Source organism: Electrona antarctica, assembly GCF_951216825.1.
Source record: "Electrona antarctica genome assembly, chromosome: 11".
NCBI lineage: Eukaryota > Metazoa > Chordata > Actinopteri > Myctophiformes > Myctophidae > Electrona > Electrona antarctica.
This window is the reverse complement of record NC_136792.1, coordinates 12,269,872-12,290,045: the sequence shown is the minus strand read 5'-3', so window position 1 is coordinate 12,290,045 and position 20,174 is coordinate 12,269,872. Positions and strand designations below refer to the sequence as shown.

At 45.0% G+C, this 20,174-nt stretch overlaps 1 protein-coding gene across 1 annotated transcript in view; it reads left to right on the top strand.

Annotated features, from left to right (window-relative positions):
- Nucleotides 1-20,174, top strand: part of sik2b (salt-inducible kinase 2b) — a 124,107-nt gene that overhangs the window by 61,471 nt on the left and 42,462 nt on the right. Inside the window, exons 5-6 of the mRNA XM_079514826.1 lie at nt 6,333-6,457; nt 9,946-10,069. Coding sequence (XP_079370952.1) covers nt 6,333-6,457; nt 9,946-10,069 — 249 coding nt within the window. The remainder of the gene's footprint in view (nt 1-6,332; nt 6,458-9,945; nt 10,070-20,174) is intronic.

Here is a 20,174-nt window from a genome sequence, read left to right as displayed (position 1 = left end):
TCTCCCCTCTTGTATCCTCTCCCAAGACCACCTCTAATGTCACCCCTCCGCTGTGATAATACTGCTGTATCCACTTAAACCCTGGCCTATAGCGTCCCATTCTAGCCTGGGCAACCATTCTGCAAGAATGACCCAACCGCAAGCTCACAACGTGTTGGCTTGCAGATTGGCTATATATGGGAAGGGACCAGGTGTAGCAAATACCCTATATAATAATAATAATATCTCATAGCACTTTTTTAAGTACCCAAAGATGCTTTAAATGGGGGGAGGTGAACCCCAGACAACGGAGAAATTGACGCGCCTAGTAATTCATTTTCAATGAATGGCGAGCAGGCAGGTGGGGAGGAGCGGGGGCAATCTTGACAGGCGTATAGCGTCAAGCGGACACAATCCCATGAAACTGTCATGTTCGTGCACGCACACACGCATGCACGCACGCACGCGCCGGGCTGCTGCCAGAGTTGAAATGTGTCGAAGGCTATTCTCATAAGAGGAGCACAGAGCAGCCCCACCATGCAGATCCAAGCGAGTTCACAGGCATGGTGTTGCTGCTCACATGAGAAAGATCTTTACCCTGTCACCTGCATCTACGTGCACTGTAGCGCACACACACACACCTCCACTATTCCCGCCCCACACTTGTAGTGTCGAGTCTCCTGCTGTCTTTGCTACCTCATTTCTGTATCAGCTAACTTAACACAAGCTTGTTGCCAATTATTTCTTCCCCACACACACGTGTGTCCCTGCTGTTGTCAGTGCTGTTCCTGAGCCCCCACCGGGAGAACGCATTATGATAACCTTTGTAAATTAATATTCACATCACAGTAAAGCCTTCAATGGCTAAGGACGTAGAGAGGCGGTTCGATCCCCTGCTTCTTCAAGTGTCCATGAGCAATACACACAAGCCCTGCTCCCGGTGAGCAGGTTGGTGGTGCCTTGCATGGTTTCCTCTACCATATCATTTTGTGTATCGTGTATGGATGCAAGTGCAAATGCATTATTATTAAGTGCTTTCTTTGAAGGGTCGGAAAGACTAGAAAGGCGCTATATAAAGTGCACTCTATTTACTATTCTGTTTGACATTATTCTCCTCATCCTCCAGCCGGTGTGCAGTTTGAGCAAGTCAAAGAGTAGAGCGTCTGGATGCGAGTGCATCGGATCCTTGTTCATTTTTCAAGGGCATAACAATGATAAGAGTATTATGGAATGGAAGAGATATGCAGAGAATACTCTCATATGCGAGAGAGAGAGAGAGAGAGAGAGAGAGAGAGAGAGAAAATGTCCATGCATTGTGATGGCATTGACAATGAGACAGAGTATTTACAATTGTATACATTGTTTATTGCGACTGTAGGTTGCAGATTACTATGAAAACCTGCAAAACCATCGGTTTTGCAACCGTCAGACCGTCGTTCTCTTCGTCAATCGTTCCATCTGTCACCATATACTGTATGTCCGTCAGTCCGTTACGCCTCATGACATGTCACGCCACCACATGCTCGACGCTCCATATATGGCCATCTCCATACAGTATATGAAGATCACAACACTGACCTCATCAAACCCTGGATAGCCATACATGGAGAAGACAGTTGGATCATCACCTAGATCTACATACTGTATATGGAGCTGGCCAGTAACTCTATATCTGAACTCAAACCCTTAGATCTCCATATATATTGAAACTCTAGACGGGCCCGCCCCCAAAGTTATTGGTGAAAGTGAAATATCCCTTTAACATGTCTCATTAGGTGATGGATTCCATAATCTGCACATTTAAACTATGCACACTATACGATGCTAGGATGCTACAAATGAATCTGGCGTCTGTCTACATAGCATGCTATCTAATTGACATTTTAGCCGTTGCATAAGCCTGCAAGGTCGTCAAGGCTAGAGCAAGTGTTGCGGCGCTAAGGTAGAGTCTTCAGATTATGGAGTAAAGGTACTTTCAGACGGGCAGCATCTAACGCAGACGTTGTCGCCTGGAATTGGATCAACGACAGGTCTGCTCCAGGTCTGCTCCAGGTCTGCTCCAGGTCTGCTCCAGGTCTGCTCCAGGTCTGCTCACGAGAGGCGCGACGACGCAAGCGTAAAAAAAAAGAAAGCTAAACAGAATCCAGGTCTGGTCAGTCACGGGGGCGTGCACAAAACGAGCACGCGCGGCAATTTCACGGGACCACGCCCACATAAATACACTTGCGTTGTCGACCCTCGACTTCTCCGCGCGTACAGAAAATAAAACGCAGGTCTCATTGAAAATGTAATTACTCTGTGCGTTAATCGCTGCCCGTTTGAAAGGACCTTTAGACTGGGAGTGAGTCCGCGGGTCTAACTGCAACGGGAGTTGGTTCCACAGATCCAGTGATAGTGGAGTGAGTCCGCGGGTCTAACTGCAACAGGGAGTTGGTTCCACAGATCCAGTGATAGTGGAGTGAGTCCGCGGGTCTAACTGCAACAGGGAGTTGGTTCCACAGATCCAGTGATAGTGGAGTGAGTCCGCGGGTCTAACTGCAACAGGGAGTTGGTTCCACAGATCCAGTGATAGTGGAGTGAGTCCGTGGGTCTAACTGCAACAGGGAGTTGGTTCCACAGATCCAGTGATAGTGGAGTGAGTCCGCGGGTCTAACTGCAACAGGGAGTTGGTTCCACAGATCCAGTGATAGTGGAGTGAGTCCGTGGGTCTAACTGCAACAGGGAGTTGGTTCCACAGATCCAGTGATAGTGGAGTGAGTCCGCGGGTCTAACTGCAACAGGGAGTTGGTTCCACAGATCCAGTGATAGTGGAGTGAGTCCGTGGGTCTAACTGCAACAGGGAGTTGGTTCCACAGATCCAGTGATAGTGGAGTGAGTCCGCGGGTCTAACTGCAACAGGGAGTTGGTTCCACAGATCCAGTGATAGTGGAGTGAGTCCGTGGGTCTAACTGCAACAGGGAGTTGGTTCCACAGATCCAGTGATAGTGGAGTGAGTCCGTGGGTCTAACTGCAACAGGGAGTTGGTTCCACAGATCCAGTGATAGTGGAGTGAGTCCGCGGGTCTAACTGCAACAGGGAGTTGGTTCCACAGATCCAGTGATAGTGGAGTGAGTCCGCGGGTCTAACTGCAACAGCGAGTTGGTTCCACAGATCCAGTGATAGTGGAGTGAGTCCGCGGGTCTAACTGCAACAGCGAGTTGGTGCCACAGATTCAGTGATAGTGGAGTGAGTCCGCGGGTCTAACTGCAACAGCGAGTTGGTGCCACAGATTCAGTGATAGTGGAGTGAGTCCGCGGGTCTAACTGCAACAGCGAGTTGGTGCCACAGATTCAGTGATAGTGGAGTGAGTCCGCGGGTCTAACTGCAACAGCGAGTTGGTGCCACAGATTCAGTGATAGTGGAGTGAGTCCGCGGGTCTAACTGCAACAGCGAGTTGGTGCCACAGATTCAGTGATAGTGGAGTGAGTCCGTGGGTCTAACTGCAACGGGGAGTTGGTTCCACAGATGCAGTGATGGTGGATTGAGTCCGCGGGTCTAACTGCAACGGGGAGTTGGTTCCACAGATGCAGTGATGGTGGAGTGAGTCCGCGGGTCTAACTGCAACGGGGAGTTGGTTCCACAGATTCAGTGATAGTGGAGTGAGTCCGCGGGTCTAACTGCAACAGCGAGTTGGTGCCACAGATTCAGTGATAGTGGATTCCAGTGCGTCTCCTTTGCCTGGAAAGAAAGGAGAAAAGTTTGTGCAGCAGAACAATCGATTCCAGAGAATAATAGTCTCAATGCAGTTCACTCCACTTCCCTTTCTCTTCGCGTCTGTGTCGGTTGACACCCTAGTACATAACACACAGACAACGTGCACACACTCACGCACACGCACGCACGCGCGCATACACACACACACACACACACACAGATACACACACACCACACACACACACAAAATACACAGTGTCTGCTGCATACATGTCTGCATCTCTTTCAGTATCTCTCTCTCTCTGTCTTTTTTCCCTCTTTTGCTCTCTCTCTTTCTTTACATTTTTCTGAATGCCTCCCTCTCTGCCTGTCTCTCTCTTTTTATTTGTCTGAATCTCTCTCTCACTCTCTCTCTCGCTCTCTTGGGGGATTCATAGGCCCTAAGGCAGATCAAAGCATTGAGCTGCTGGATCTGCTGTTGTGTGTGTGTGTGTGTGTGTGTGTGTGTGTGTGTGTGTGTGTGTGTGTGTGTGTGTGTGTGTGTGTGTGTGTGTGTGTGTGTGTGTGTGTGTGTGTGTGTGTGTGTGTGTGTGTGTGTGTGTGTGTGTGTGTGTGTGTGTGTGTGTGTGTGTGTGTGTGTGTGTGTGTGTGTGTGTGTGTGTGTGTGTGTGTGCGCGTGTGCCCACCCCTCATTATGTAAGCCAGTGTTTTTTAATCAGCATTATTGTTTGTTTGGCAATACATTCTTCCTTTGGTTTTATGTAACTGTTATGAGCGACTTACGAGTCTCACAGAGTTTCACTTTTTAATTTATTTTCTGTTCTTGCCGCAGTCGTCTGAGTGGGGGCCTTATGACGCCATCATGAGGCCCCATGGATAACAAACTAACACCTCAGGGCTAGGAAGAGCAAGTTCAGCCAGACCCCCCCCCAATCCCCCAACACAACAGAAAACAGAGGAATGCAGACATGGGGCCCTGTCTTGCTCCTTGCTCCAAAACTTAATTATTTTTGTCATTTTCTTTACTATTTTGAAAAACATTTTAAATCAGTTAAATCTGCAACCTCTTTTTTCTTCAAAATAGTCAAATATGGCTAATAAGTTTAGGCACGCAAGATAATGTTACTGTCAGATAGAAACCTCTTATGCCTTTGAATTTGAATCCTGAAAGGTAACAGTTGTGCACATACAGTATGAGGTTTCCGCCCGACAGAGACAATATGCAATCCCCCCCCCATTCCCCAGTCTACAGCACTGTAAAATCCTCAAGAGTTAAATCTATCTCTGCGAGAGGTACGCAGTGGAACCAGGTTCCATTTTGTACCCTCTCAGATTTTACAGACCCGGAAAAGTGTCAAATTTGGACCCCTGGCTGGTCCACCGTGACCTGACGTTGAGAACCACCTGTGTGCTAGTGGAGAGAGAGAGAGACAGAGAGGGGGGTTACTCAAATTGAACGCTGCACGCACGCACGCACGCACACACGCACGCACGCACACACTGAAAGAAGAAGGGGGTCAGCTGGGTGAGTGCAGGCACGCACGTTGGCGTGATTTAGCAATAACCAGATATTACTGCATGCAGCACTGAGTTGGGTTTTAATGAAAGGCAGACTTTTTCAACTTCTCGCGTGTGTGTGTGTGGCAGACTTTTTCAACTTCTCCTGTGTGTGTGTGTGTGCCCGCACGCACGTTTTGTGTTAACTTCTCTTTATAAGCGGTGCTATTGCTCCGACAGAGACAAAGTGTGAATTCTTGGCGCTCTCCGGGGGAACCAATCAGAACACATGGTTTTGACGACCTCCTCTGGGGAGGTTACCTCAGACGAGGATCTGTTAACTCAGCGAACAAATATGTGGATTGCATGTTACAGTGTACAGGAAAAAAAACGGACTCGCGTTTCACGCAAACGGTCACACAAGTGAGTTAAACCTCCTGCTGTTGTGTTCAACGAACAGGACGTCATTCATGGCTTGATGATATGTGAACGTTTTTCCTTTGTGTGGTGTTTTGTAAACCCGGTGGCGTGTGTGTCACGCCGTATCATATCCCTACCACGCACAACTGGTGTGTCACGCACACACGCACGCATGCACGCACGCACACAGCTTTTGCAGCTCAGTAACAATGAGTTACAAAAGAAACCTGACACACACCACACGGTCAACTGTCAGGAGTATAACGTCCAGTAAAACACGTGTTTTTAAGTTTTAAACAAACTTCCAACCGAACTTAAGACCTCACTGAGGCAAAACAAAACAACAAACGGAACTGTTTAACGAAACCGATAACATTGGATTAATTTAGGGATCTTAAATTAAAGGCAAGAAGAGATTGCCTAAGAACAGAGTGCAGAAAGAAATAAGATACGTTTCACTAAACATTATGTTTCAAGGCTTGATCATAAGTGGATTTTTGACCCCAGAATCTGATTCCAATTCTACAGATTATGATTTAACTTCACCATACTCTGTACCTAATTGCTCGCGGAATATTGTTCTAGTTATTCAGATATTCATACATACACATACTCAATCTAATACAATTTATTGTAGCTTGAAATCAGTAGTGGGACTACTACTAGTATGGATCCCTGGGAACTACTAACTAAAAATAATAGGGTTCATGTGGTAACTCCCTGTTTTGTGTTTTCCTTTGCAGACTTTGGCTTCGGGAACTTCTTCCAGCCTGGAGAGCCCCTGTCTACGTGGTGTGGCAGCCCTCCCTACGCCGCCCCTGAGGTCTTCGAGGGGCAGCAGTACGAGGGTCCGCAGCTGGACATCTGGGTACGATGAGAATCAGCTTCATTATTACATCACAGGTTTACAGCAGTGAAAAAGTTTGTGAAATTAGTTTACTTGCATGCATAGTTCCCAAGCAGAAGAAGAAGAAACAAGCCCAAAATGACAGTCATATTTTACCAGCACACACACACACACACACACACACACACACACACACACACACAGGTGACTACGGCAGCCCATGACATGATAAGTTGCCACTAGGTGACTACGGCAGCCCATGACATGATAAGTTGCCACTAGGTGACTACGGCAGCCCATGACATGATAAGTTGCCACTAGGTGACTACGGCAGCCCATGACATGATAAGTTGCCACTAGGTGACTACGGCAGCCCATGACATGATAAGTTGCCACTAGGTGACTACGGCAGCCCATGAAATGATAAGTTGCCACTAGGTGACTACGGCAGCCCATGACATGATAAGTTGCCACTAGGTGACTACGGCAGCCCATGACATGATAAGTTGCCACTAGGTGACTACGGCAGCCCATGACATGATAAGTTGCCACTACCAACCTGATAGAAAGTAGACCAGCCTGCTTTGCAGCTGGTAAAAAGGCAAATTATCTAAATTTTTACACATACAGTAGAGCCTGAGATAAGATATACATTTGTGTGAGCATAGCAGCAGCAGCTGTGTACTGTACATGATGTACAGTACATATAAATAAATACATGATATAAATAAATACATGATATACTTATATGGATGACATTATGCTCATGGCAGTGGATGTAGTTTTTTTTTTTTTAACGTTAATAGTTAATACTCACAGTTTGATTGATTGATTGATTGAAATATTTATTAACAGTTAGAATTACAGTACATTTCAAGCACAAACTCAATACAAAGGCTGTTAACTGTGAGTGGACGACCCAATTAAGCATTACACTTGTTTACAAGAGGGTCCACCATGTTCAATTCATCAAAACATTTAGAGACGTACAAATAGACACTTCTATATAGACAAAGAACAGAACAGGAATTCATCATAATGGAGGTAAAAAGGGAAAAGAAACATATACAGTGAGGGAAAAAAAGGGGGGGGCGGTGGGGGGTCATATAGTTATACTGTATACCGAAGCAAATAAACAAGGCATCTCAAAGTAGTCAAAAACAATTAGTGGGTAACGGGATATTTAATATTACGAGTAAGAAAAAAGATAAATTGAAATAAGATCAAATCAAATCAAATCAAACTTTATTTCTAGAGCACATTTACAAAGACCAGAAGGTCAACCAAAGTGCTGTACACGATCATGAGGCAAACATACAATCAACACAAACAGCATACCGGTAGTAAGACAACATCAAAGCAACACAAATATTACACCGGTAATTAGGTCAAACATCATTGAAAGCCAGGGAGAAGAGATGGGTTTTAAGTAAGACTTAATCTAAGGAGCTGGCAGACTTGATATGTAGGGGCAGACAGTTCCAGAGTTTGGGGCCGGCACACTGAAAAAGCAGTGGACCTGTAATTGGAATTGGGCACGGTCAGGAGCCGCTGGTCAGCTGACCTCAGGGCCCTGGCTGGGGTGTATGTATGGGTCCATGAGTACCGATAGATACTGGGGGGCCAAACCGTTTAGGGCTTTAAAAACAAATAACAAAATCTTAAAATCAATTCTGAATTTAACGGGTAGCCAGTGGAGGAAGGCAAGGACGGGAGTGATATGATCACGCCTCCTCGTACCAGCACCAAGATAAAAACAGAATGACAAACGACAGCAAAAAACAAAAAAATCAACCCATACACACAAAGAAAACAATAGTAAAATGAGAAAAAGAAAACACAGAACGTAAACTCTCTAATAAAATGAGTATGCAGAACAGTCAGCGGTCTCTAAACACATTTAGTTAGCATAGGCATGGTGTAGAAAGCAATCTGGCATATCAGTGAGCTGATAAGCAGGTTTGCACCAAGGGGTTGTTATACAACAGAATGACTACTGTAATTGACGTAGGTTACAGACTCAGGTTCAGTTGGGGGCACAAGTGCAAGATTGTCAACGTGCGATAGAAAATGCGGCCACGCTTTATAGAATTTTGAGATAGATCCATTTTTTTTTCAATGGATCAGAATATGACAACTTGCCAGAAGAGCAACAAAGTCTGATAGATATTTAAGAAGAGGAATGGTCTCAGTCAGAACTCCACATAGGGACATAATAGGGGATGGATCTATGGGCAACTGTAACACATCCGAAATTGTATCAAATATAGATGATGACCACTAAGACTGTAAGTAAGGACAGGTCCAAAACATATGGGGAAAAAAAAGATGAAATCCTGGCTAACCTGACCTTAGTCCAGTACACCCGGTGAAGCCCTTGTTTCGCACATCTATTGATGAAGTATGAATACGACCCATAATGGCCTCCCAGGTTGTATCAGAGATATCTTCCTCCAGGTCCTGCATGGGCCCAAAGAGGTTTATAAGAGATATCTTCCTCCAGGTCCTGCATGGGCCCAAAGAGGTTTATAAGAGATATCTTCCTCCAGGTCCTGCATGGGCCCAAAGAGGTTTATAAGAGATATCTTCCTCCAGGTCCTGCATGGGCCCAAAGAGGTTTATAAGAGATATCTTCCTCCAGGTCCTGCATGGGCCCAAAGAGTTTTATAAGAGATATCTTCCTCCAGGTCCTGCATGGGCCCAAAGAGGTTTATAAGAGATATCTTCCTCCAGGTCCTGCATGGGCCCAAAGAGTTTTATAAGAGATATCTTCCTCCAGGTCCTGCATGGGCCCAAAGAGTTTTATAAGAGATATCTTCCTCCAGGTCCTGCATGGGCCCAAAGAGGTTTATAAGAGATATCTTCCTCCAGGTCCTGCATGGGCCCAAAGAGTTTTATAAGAGATATCTTCCACCAGGTCCTGCATGGGCCCAAAGAGGTTTATAAGAGATATCTTCCACCAGGTCCTGCATGGGCCCAAGGAGTTTTATAAGCAGTGGTTGAGGCCGGGTAAATGAAGATCAAATACTGGGGTATAAAGTAAAGATATCTTTCCCTTAAGTGTAACAGGAGCTGATGCTATGAGTATGTCTACGGGTGAATTAGTATACTGTGATATACTTACAGTATGTGTGTGTGTGTTGCTGGAAAAAAAAGAAACGAAAGAAGACAAAGTCTTAGTTCGGTCGGTAGTGTTTAGTAGATGTAACAAAGTCCAACAACATTGTAAACTCAATAGCCAGTTTGTTCCCATCAAAGGTGCCGATTTCCCAACAACAGTTTATAACCTGCTGTATTGTGTGCGTGTGCACGTGCACGCGTGCGTGTGAAAATCCACCACTTATATCTGCCTCAGTAGTTGATAGATCTGTGATGGCACAGCCCTTGCCCTGGCCCTGTCGTGAGCTTGTGACACTGTGTGGGTGTGGGCTTATGTATGTGTGTCTACTCTGCATGCTTGCATTTGTGTGGGCGTGTACTTAACGTACATGTGTGTGACTATCCCACAGAGCATGGGGGTGGTTCTGTACGTGCTGGTGTGTGGTGCGTTGCCCTTCGACGGTCCCACTCTGCCTGTGCTCCGACAGAGGGTTCTGGAAGGAAGATTCCGCATTCCCTACTTCATGACCGAAGGTGAGACCCCCCCCCCCACACACACACACACACACACACACTGTTCACTGGATGTGCAAAAGCACACATGAATCCCATCCAAGGGAGATACGCCACCCCCCCCCCATCTCTCTCTCTCTCTCTCTCTCTCTCTCTCTCTCTCTCTCTGTGTCTTTGAGAGACTGTCTGTCTCTCTCTCTCTCTCTCTCTGTGTGTCTTTGAGAGACTGTCTGTCTGTCTGTCTGTCTGTCTGTCTGTCTGTCTGTCTCTCTCTCTCTCTCTCTCTCTCTCTCTCTGTGTCTTTGAGAGACTGTCTGTCTCTCTCTCTCTCTCTCTCTCTCTCTCTCTCTCTCTCTCTCTCTCTCTCTCTCTCTCTCTCTCTCTCTCTCATGTACATGTATGAGGCCGTCCTTCTGAATGTCAGATCAGATAGTATGGAAGGACGAGCCAGGGCTTGTACAGTACAGGGTACTGTAACACTGCTGTGAGAACCTCGGCCTGCTGTAGATGTTCAGAAACGAGAGCTTTTACGACAAGTTACGACTGAGTCATTCTTGTTTATTTTTATTATTTTTTTACATTTCCTGAAAAGTTGACAGTTTTAGACATTCTAAGGTTTCCACCCGTCAGAGATCCACATTCATCTGGGCGGGTTCATCACGTACCTGTTCCCTTGTTTTACCTCCAACACAGCCTGGCTGGGCCCAATGCCGAGTCCTAGACCAGTGGTTTTCAACCAGTGGTCCGGGGACCACCAGTGGTCCCTGAGATGGTTCCAGGTGGTCCCCAGCTGAATGATGGGGAGTTGGTAATGGACCTTTTATTAGATCTTTTACTCTTGAGAGTGTAAAAGGATTTCATTTGAGAGTTAAATTACTGTTAACCCATTTTGGGCGGGATCCCCTTTTGGTGTTAGCATTATGTTATGATTTAGCTATTGAAAAATAGCAGATCTACAAGCTCATAGCGCGCCACCGAGTGGCGCGCTATGAGCTTGTAGGTCTGCTATTTTTGAAAAATCGAAGAACGACTGACATAGAAACAGCCAAAATGGGTTAATCATCTGCATTACTTATGTTAATTTATAAGAAGTCCCCACAATTACAGAAAGGAACAACTTCAGTTATACATTGATCATGAAAACAAGCACATTTACAAAACACAGACTAACTGGACGTTATTTTATCCCTATTTGACATCCCCCCCCCCCCCACCCCCCGCGCGCACGCGCGCGATCGACCAATAATCGACCAAACAAATACATCGGTCTGACCACTTCAATCCCAAACAACCATATTCTGGGGGAACATTAGCATCTACAAGCCGACAGGGAAAAATGGGGGTCCAAATCTGCTTGTAACTGAAGTTGCTTTCGGTCAGACTACTAGAGGGTTTAAGTGGTTAACAACAACAACCTCTGTATGGTGTAATCATCTCCAACAATAAGAGCAGAGAATGTAGCACAGTGGAGCAGGTCAGCTCTGTCCAATGTCCACTGGCTGCACTCTGATGTCACGGAGTGTCACAGTATGAAGGTCCTTCCAGGGAGCGAGTGACGCAGGCGGCGTCGCCTGGATCAGCGATTGGTCTCCTCCAGGTCTGCTCATGATGGCCGCGGGACGCGTAGCGTGACACAAGCTCTCCATAATCCAGGTCTATTCGGCCCGCGCGGGCGCGTGCACGAAGCGAGCACCCGCGCGGCAATTTCACGGGACTGCGCCCGCGAAAATACGTTTTTGTTATCGCCCCTCGACTTCTCCGCACGTCCAAAATAAACGCACGCCTCTCATTGAAAATGAATGACTAGGCACGTCAGTCACTGCCCGTCTGAAAAGGACTTTAACTACTACCACAGCGCTCACCATTTGAACACAGGACAATAGGAGGCTCCCTGCAGTCGTGCGTGCGTGCGTGCGTGCGTGCGTGTTCATGTATTACTATTTTTTTTGGCTTTCTGTTTAGGGTTAACTCTTTGAGCGTTTCAAGGATTTCTATATAGTAGGTAGACTTCTCTATGGCATAATCACGTTTTTGAATGATTTATTGAAAATTCTCTGTTGTGAATGTGTGACAACGAAATAATAATAATAATAATAATAATAATAATAATAATAAAACTTTATTTGTATAGCACCTTTCATGACATGAAATGCAGCTCAAAGTGCTTTACACAAAAAATTAAATAAAAGCAGGGCATAAACAATACAGTGAGGACATGAATAACATTTTTTTTTTTTTAAAAGACAGATAAATCAATTAAAAGCAAGGGTGTAAAAGTGGGTCTTGAGCTGAGCTTTAAAAATGTCTACAGAGGCTGCCTGTCGAAGGTACAGTGGGAGTTTGTTCCACGCCGTCGGCCCGTAGAAGCAAAAAGCTGCTTCCCCGTATTTTTTAGTTGCCATTTTTTTAGGCAAAGCGAGCAGGCCAGCAGTGGAAGACCTTAGGGGGCGGTTTGGGACATATTTCGGCAGGCAGTCATGTAGGTAGGAAGGTGCGAGACCATTGAGAGCTTTATAAACAAGTAAAAGAATTTTAAAATCAATCCTAAAAACAACCGGAAGCCAGTGCAATGAGGCCAAGACTGGAGTAATATGTTCTCTCATCTTAGTTCTAGTTAAGACTCTGGCTGCTGCATTTTGGACAAGTTGTAATCTGTCAGTTGATTTCTTAGGCAATCCAGAAAAAAGTGCATTGCAGTAATCAAGCCGAGAAAAAACAAAGGCGTGGATTAGCGTTTTTGCATCGTCCAGTGACAAATAGGCTCTGATTCGTGCAATATTTCTAAGATGAAAAAAGGCAATCTTGGTAACATGATTAATGTGTGAATTAAAATTCAGTTCAGAATCAATAGTGATCCCCAAGTTCTTTACTGTACTGTTACCTTCTACAGTCAGGTTGCCAAGTCTGCTTTTTATCGATTCTTTCTGCTCACTAGAACCGATTATGAGAACTTCTGTCTTATCCTCATTTAGCTTGAGAAAGTTCTCACTCATCCAGCATTTAATGCTAGACAGACAGGTCAACAGCGGGTCTAAGGCACAGAGATCATCTGGATCTACAGAAAGATAAAGTTGGGTATCATCAGCATAGAAATGAAAATTGACTCCGTGATTGGTAATGAGTTCTCCCAATGGCAGTATGTACAGGGAGAATAACAGAGGACCAAGAATTGAGCCCTGTGGAATACCAGAACTGATGTTGTGTTTGTCTGAGTCAAACTCAGCTAGATTGACAAAATAGCTTCTGTTTGTTAGGTAGGAGGAAAACCAGGACAGGGCCGTGCCAGACAGGCCTACCCAGTGCTCCAGACGCTGTATTAAAATTGAATGGTCAATCGTGTCAAATGCAGCCGTTAGATCTAGAAGTAAAAGAACGGAAACATGTTTCTTGTCAGCAGACACCCTAAGATCATTCATTACTTTTACAAGTGCTGTTTCTGTGCTGTGGCCTTTCCTAAAGCCAGATTGGAATTTGTTATGCACATTGTTGTTCTGTAGAAACACATCCAATTGATGAAAGATGCATTTTTCTAAAACCTTGCCCAGAAAGGGCAGATTAGAAATGGGTCGGTAGTTACCCATCACAGAGGGATCAAGATTGTGTTTCTTGAGTAAGGGCCTAACTACAGCCGTCTTCAGTGAGTCTGGAAAGACGCCTGATTGTAGAGAGCTGTTTACAATTTTTAGGATATCTCCAATCACACTGTCTAAAACCTCTTTGAGAAAGGTGGTGGGAATTGTGTCCAATGAACAGGAGGATGATGTCATCTGAGATATGGTTTTTCGGAGTTCGTCTTCATCAATTGTACAGAAAGACAATAGGCTCCCCCTGGAGAGATCAACCCTGGCACCATTAGCTGCTGTTAGAGGGCTTGAGCTAGCAGCAGCACCATTCATAATATCAGCTCTAATGTTACAAATTTTGTTATCAAAAAAGCATGCAAACTCATTACACTTAGCTTTAGAGGCCGGGAACGACTGCTTGTAGGACTGGGGGGGGTTTAAAAGTCGTTCAATGGTAGAGAATAAGACTCTGGCATTTTTCTTGTTCTCATTAATAATGCCAGAGAAATAAGCCTGCCTTGCCAGACGCAGGGCTTTGTTATATGTGACTGTTGACTTTTTAAGAATCTCTAGGTGGATGGTGAGTTTGTTTTTTCTCCAAGCTCGCTCAGCTCTACGACAATCTTGCTTCAGTGAACGTGTATGCTCATTTATCCAGGGTGTTACTCTGGTGTTCTGTTTCTTTTTAGTTTTCATAGGAGCCACTATGTCAAGAGCTGACTCTAGTTTAAGATTAAACATTTGGACCATATCATTCACTGGGAGAGTATCGGATAGGGGGGGGCCCAGATGACGAGAGAACTCGTTGGCTGCAGATGAGCTAAAAAAACGCTTTTTTATAGTATATTCAGTGATGTTTTTCTCTAGATCAGAGACAGTCATATTAAAACACAGCAAATAGTGGTCTGATAGCTCAGGCATTTCAATAGTCCTTTCAACAGTGATGTTCAGACCTCTAGAAATCACCAGGTCCAGAGTGTGCCCCTGTTTATGTGTAGGCCCAACAACATGTTGGATGAACTCAAAGGAGTGCAATAACTCTAAGAAACCCAGAGCCACCGCATTTGAAGCATCGTCCAGGTGTAGATTAAGATCGCCCGAGATAAGAGTTCTGTCATAGTTAGTGGAACAGATAGATAAAAGTTCTGATATTTCTGTTAGAAATACAGCTTTGCTGCACTTTGGAGGACGATAAATGCTGATCATTGGGATAGAGGACTGACCCTGCAGTATTGTGGCCTGGTATTCAAAGGATGAAAAGCTGCCGAGCGTCAGAGCCTTGAATTTTAAAGTGTCTGAAAAAATGATTGCCAGTCCACCTCCTTTCTTAGCCTCGCGAACAGAGTGGATGAAACTGTAGTTTGCGGGACAGGCCGGCGCTAGGAGAACAGCTCCATCCGAGCCAAGCCATGTCTCTGTTAGAAAGATAATATCTAGCTTCTCTTTACATATTATGTCATTTACAGAAGAGGACTTATTTGTTAATGACCTGATGTTAAACAAGGCAAGGTTTAGCTTGTTATCAGATTTTTGGGGGCTGTGATGCCTGTGAGGTACATTAACCAAGCAGCATTCTCTCTTCAGGCTACTCCTTGTCTTGGACAATCTATTTGAAATAACAGTGGAAATGTTGTGAACCTCAACCTGTACGGTGATTGAAACACCAGGCTTTCTAGAAGCAAGGGGTCCATACATGTTTGTTGCTACGCATAATGGACCCTGTTCATATCAGTTATCAAATGTATTTTCTAGGCTATATGGGCGTGGCATATAGCGTGGGATTAACTCTGGCCATGGTATCTCTCGCAATTTGGGCTGTTGGGCTGGCCGTACGGTAAGGGGGGTCAGCCTTACTCCAGCGTTAATCAGGTCCATCATGCCCGGAGTGAATTTGAGGTGATGTATTGGTGAAGGAGTTTGAAATTCCTCCATTCGACTGTCATTGATGGACCTCTCGGCGGCCTCAGTATCCTCTCCACCAGTGGCCCCTGTGACTTCACGCTCTGTGAGTTTATCTCCACCAGGGGGCGCTGTGACTCCACGTCCTGTGAGTTTTCCTCCACCAGGGGGCGCTGTGACTTCACGCTCTGTGAGTTTTTCTCCACCAGGGGGCGCTGTGACTCCACGCTCTGTGCGTTTTTCTCCACCAGGGGGCGCTGTGACTTCACGCCCTGTGAGTTTTTCTCCACCAGGGGGCGCTGTGACTTCACGCCCTGTGAGTTTTTCTCCACCAGGGGGCGCTGTGACTTCACACCCCGTGCGTTTTTCTCCACCAGGGGGCGCTGTGACTTCACGCCCTGTGAGTTTTTCTCCACCAGGGGAGTGCATACAGTCTGCTGAAGCGTTCACATCCGGTCATTGGAGGTAGTGGCCCGCTGATCCACACGTCTAAATCTAGGGAGCTGAGGGTGTGGAATAGGGCTCTGAAATCATTTTTTAGGATTTCTGACTGTTGTTTTTCTGTATCACGTGTACCGATGTGCAGTATCAGTGTTTTCACCATAGGGTGTGCAGCAACAACGTCAGAGATTCTGTCATTCAAATCAGAGACTGTGTCTTTGGGAAAGCATAGAACTTTTGCTTTTTTCTTTTTGTTACTTTTAACATATTTCACAGCCTGATCACCAACAATCAGGAATTCATTAATTTGGTCTCCATTAGCTCGCCTTTCATTTTCTGTGATGTTGGATCTTACCCTGCTCGGTGTGGCGATATCTCTGTCGTTCATCTGGAGCAGTGGGCTGAATCTGTTAGCCACCTGCACATTCTCCATATGGGGAGATATGATTTTTGATCTGCTTTTCACAGTTTTCCAATTTTGAAGGGGGGTGGACGAGGCTCTGAGTCGGGCTGGTAGCGTAGGCCAGCTGGTCTTATCGGGGCTCCGAGCTCTTCCAGTTAGTCGTCCTTTCAAGTCCTGTACGCCGTTCTCTCTGTTTGTAATCACAGTGGATATACCGGGGGGGGAGACACCCCCAGTTTTTCGTCCTTTCATGTCCTTTGGCCTAGCGCCGAGAGAACTCCAGGCGAATGTCTTATCCTGCGTGCGGTTCTCCTGATTCCCATGTTGTTGTTTTACTTCCAAATTAACTTTTAAATAGTGTAATTCCGCTTCGAGCACTGCAATCTTTTGAAGCAGTTTCTGAAAGTCCTGATATGATATGACAGGGAGCATCGCGGTGCTGGCTATTTGCCAAGTATCCAGTGCTAGTTAGCTATAGCTAATGTGCCACGTACCCATTCACTGGAGGTAAAAAAAGAGTATTTTGCAGTATGGCAAAAGCTTCGTTCTATAGAAGAAATACAGTCCCATCGGTTTACAAGTAATGAGGATCCACTTGTAGTTTCTCAAAGAAAAATAAAACATTGATATCAGTTGAAGAATGCAAGCATAGGCGAGAGCAGCGGAGCGAAGCGTCCTCACTGTACGAGAGCAACCCCATAAGAAAGACCTTCAGAGAAAGCTTGACTTGTCTGCTTCCAGGAAAAAAATGAACTGAGTTGATAAAATGTTTAGTTTTTGTGTTGGAAGCCATTTAAAAGAGCCTGCATTTACACTGGGTAGTGTTTCTAGGAAAACAAAAAAAGTTATGCCCGGTTGAAGTTTTATTTTCTAAATAACTTTTTTTCTGCTGGGCGTACATAGCCATGCAATATCTCATTTTAAAGGGTGAGTTGTCTAGTTCAATTAAAATAAAATAAAAACGTTCTCACATGTACCACTGTAGATATTTTGCCATCTATAAATAGCATGGTCAGTCATGATCAATCTGACCTATCCAGCTAAAAGTCCACAGAGCTCTGAATTGGAACATCATATAAACTCAATTCTTTTTTGGGGTAAAATTAGACATTCTAACGCACATTTTTATATATACCATGTTTACATAGTCTTACCAGTACCTTGTCTATTCATGCATGTATCTCAAAAACCTATTATGAAGAAACACAGTTTTGATAGAAAACACATCCAAGGACATTGTTTTGATATGACTTGGTGCCCATGAAATGTATCAAAATATAGACTTGAATGTATACTGTATTATAAAAAAGAAATTGAGTTATTACCATCTACCGTTACAGAGTAAATCACAGTTGAAACTCGCTTAGTCATATACAATAAACCTCACAATAGTGAACAAAATAGCCATGACAGGTCTAACTCATTGTAAAAGCGTCTTTTATTTTTTATGACTACTAACATAATAAAATTATAATAAATATTACAGAAAATAAATAGGCCTACATACAAAACAGTTGTCCCCAAACTCCCCAGTGTCCCCAAACCACTGCATTCCAGTTGTTCTTGACGGTGTGTGTGTGTGTAGGCTAAATAATAATAATAATTAAAAAAAAAAACTGCCCCCCTGAAATGAATGAATCCGGTTCAGTATCGGAGAACTCCATCGCAGTCTTGACTCTTCGTCTTCATCATCATCATCCTCCTCCTCATCTGATGTCAGTTCTAAATATATAAAAAATAAACATTTAGCTGTTGTCAGTGCACGCTACTATTACATGGTGTTTGTAGCTGGCTGCTAGTATCACGATAAAATAATAGGCGACGTTAGAATGACACCAATGAGTGCTCGCAGGTATAATATCCAGCACCATCGCGTCGCCACATTCCACTGGCTGTTGGCTAGTTTCTAGCAAACACTGCAGAAATGGTACTGGCTATTGGCCGGGGACGTAGGCTATCTGACATCATCGTCATCATCATCACACGGTGACACACTAAACAATGTAAAATCATGATTGTATACAATATACAATGAATGCAATTATCATGCAAGCTCATATAACTCATGGACAAAAGAAATCTACAAGCTCACAACGCGTCGCGCATGTGACCTGTTTGAGCTTGTAGAGCTGGCTGCTAGTATCACGATAAAATAATAGGCGACGTTAGAATGACACCAATGAGTGCTCGCGGGTATAATATCCAGCACCATCGCGTCGCCACATTCCACTGGCTGTTGGCTAGTTGCTAGCAAACACTGCAGAAATGGTACTGGATATTGGCCGGGGGGGGGGGGGGGACGTAGGCTATCTGACATCATAGTCATCATCATCATCACACGGTGACACACTAAACAATGTAAAATCATGATTGTATACAATACAATGAATGGGATTATCATGCAAGCTCATATAACTCATGGACAAAAGAAATCTACAAGCTCACAACGCGTCGCGCATGTGACCTGTTTGAGCTTAGATCATCATGTTTGTTCTCCGTCTTTGTAGACAGTAAAAGGTGCTGGCTAATGGCTGGAGGGGGGGTTAGTGTCGGTCGGTGCAGTACAAATGTATCGTAGCAGGCATGCAGCCATGCACGCATGGCAGTACAATTATTTTATATTGTAGCGTGCCATATAGGCGATCTGATCTGAAAAGTAATGTTCGCTCCTTTTATTTACTGTCTACAAATACGGAGAACAAACATGCATCGTTTACTGAAGCAACGCGTGGTTATGCGCGACGCGTTGTGAGCTTGTAGATTTCTTTTGTCCATGATTTCTGATCACTATAGAAGGGCATTTTCTACAATAAGATTACCTCAAAACATTCCGGGTTGATCGTCTTCTTTCAATGGTTTCCCGGTATAGCTCATCGGACGACGATGAGGAGACAATGAGTGGTAGTGGCCGGTCCCCGCTCCGGTTCTAAGCCCAGCCACCGGTCCCAGCGACCGGGCTGGTGGGGACTGGAGAAGGCGACTGGGACGCGTATGGATCAATACTACTACCACAAAACTCGCTCAAATAAATATTACTGCTTTCAACTTTTTCTGATAGAAAATCGCTCGGGAGAGACGGCAAACGGGCTGAACACTGAAAACTATGAAAACTCCCTCCGCCCCCACTGTTTACTGGGGGGTGGGCTCAGCTTCCAATGGCAAAGCGTACACGTGTGTCACGTGACACGGGTTTTCTGGGAAATGTAGTTGATATTTATGCTCAATACTCTATACAGAGGTGCGGACCGAATTAATTTATTGGTATTATTAAAAAAAGAGAACTACGGAAAATCACGTACAAGTCAGACAGAACTAATGCAAAACTCCACGTGTTTTCCAGTAGTAATCTGTCTAAGGGTTAAAAATAACAAAAATAAATAAATAAAAACAACATTCATAAAATCGATAACTTTTTGGAACAAAATCCAGATACAATCCACCGAGGATTGCGAGAAGATTGTGTGTGTGAGCGTGCGAGTATGCAGATGTGTACATATTGCAGGGTGAGTCAGTCAGGTTAGCTAACCGTTCCGCTAACAACGGCAGCGACCCCGCTGTTAGCGGCGCTGCTAGCCGGCTAGCTAGCTTGGCAACAGATTAACTCCAGAGCCGCAGCTGTTTATGTAACCTGGGGAAGAGCCAGGCCAAGTGCTTCCAGCTCCTCCTCACTGTTTCACTGAGACTCGCTTCCAGCTCCTCCTCACTGTTTCACCGAGACTCGCCACCTCCTCTGCCTGTCTCTCTGTCAGCGAGCCTGTCTGTCTGTCTGCCAGCGTGTCTCCACATCTGCCTGTCTGCCTGCGAGTCTCGCCCTCTGTCA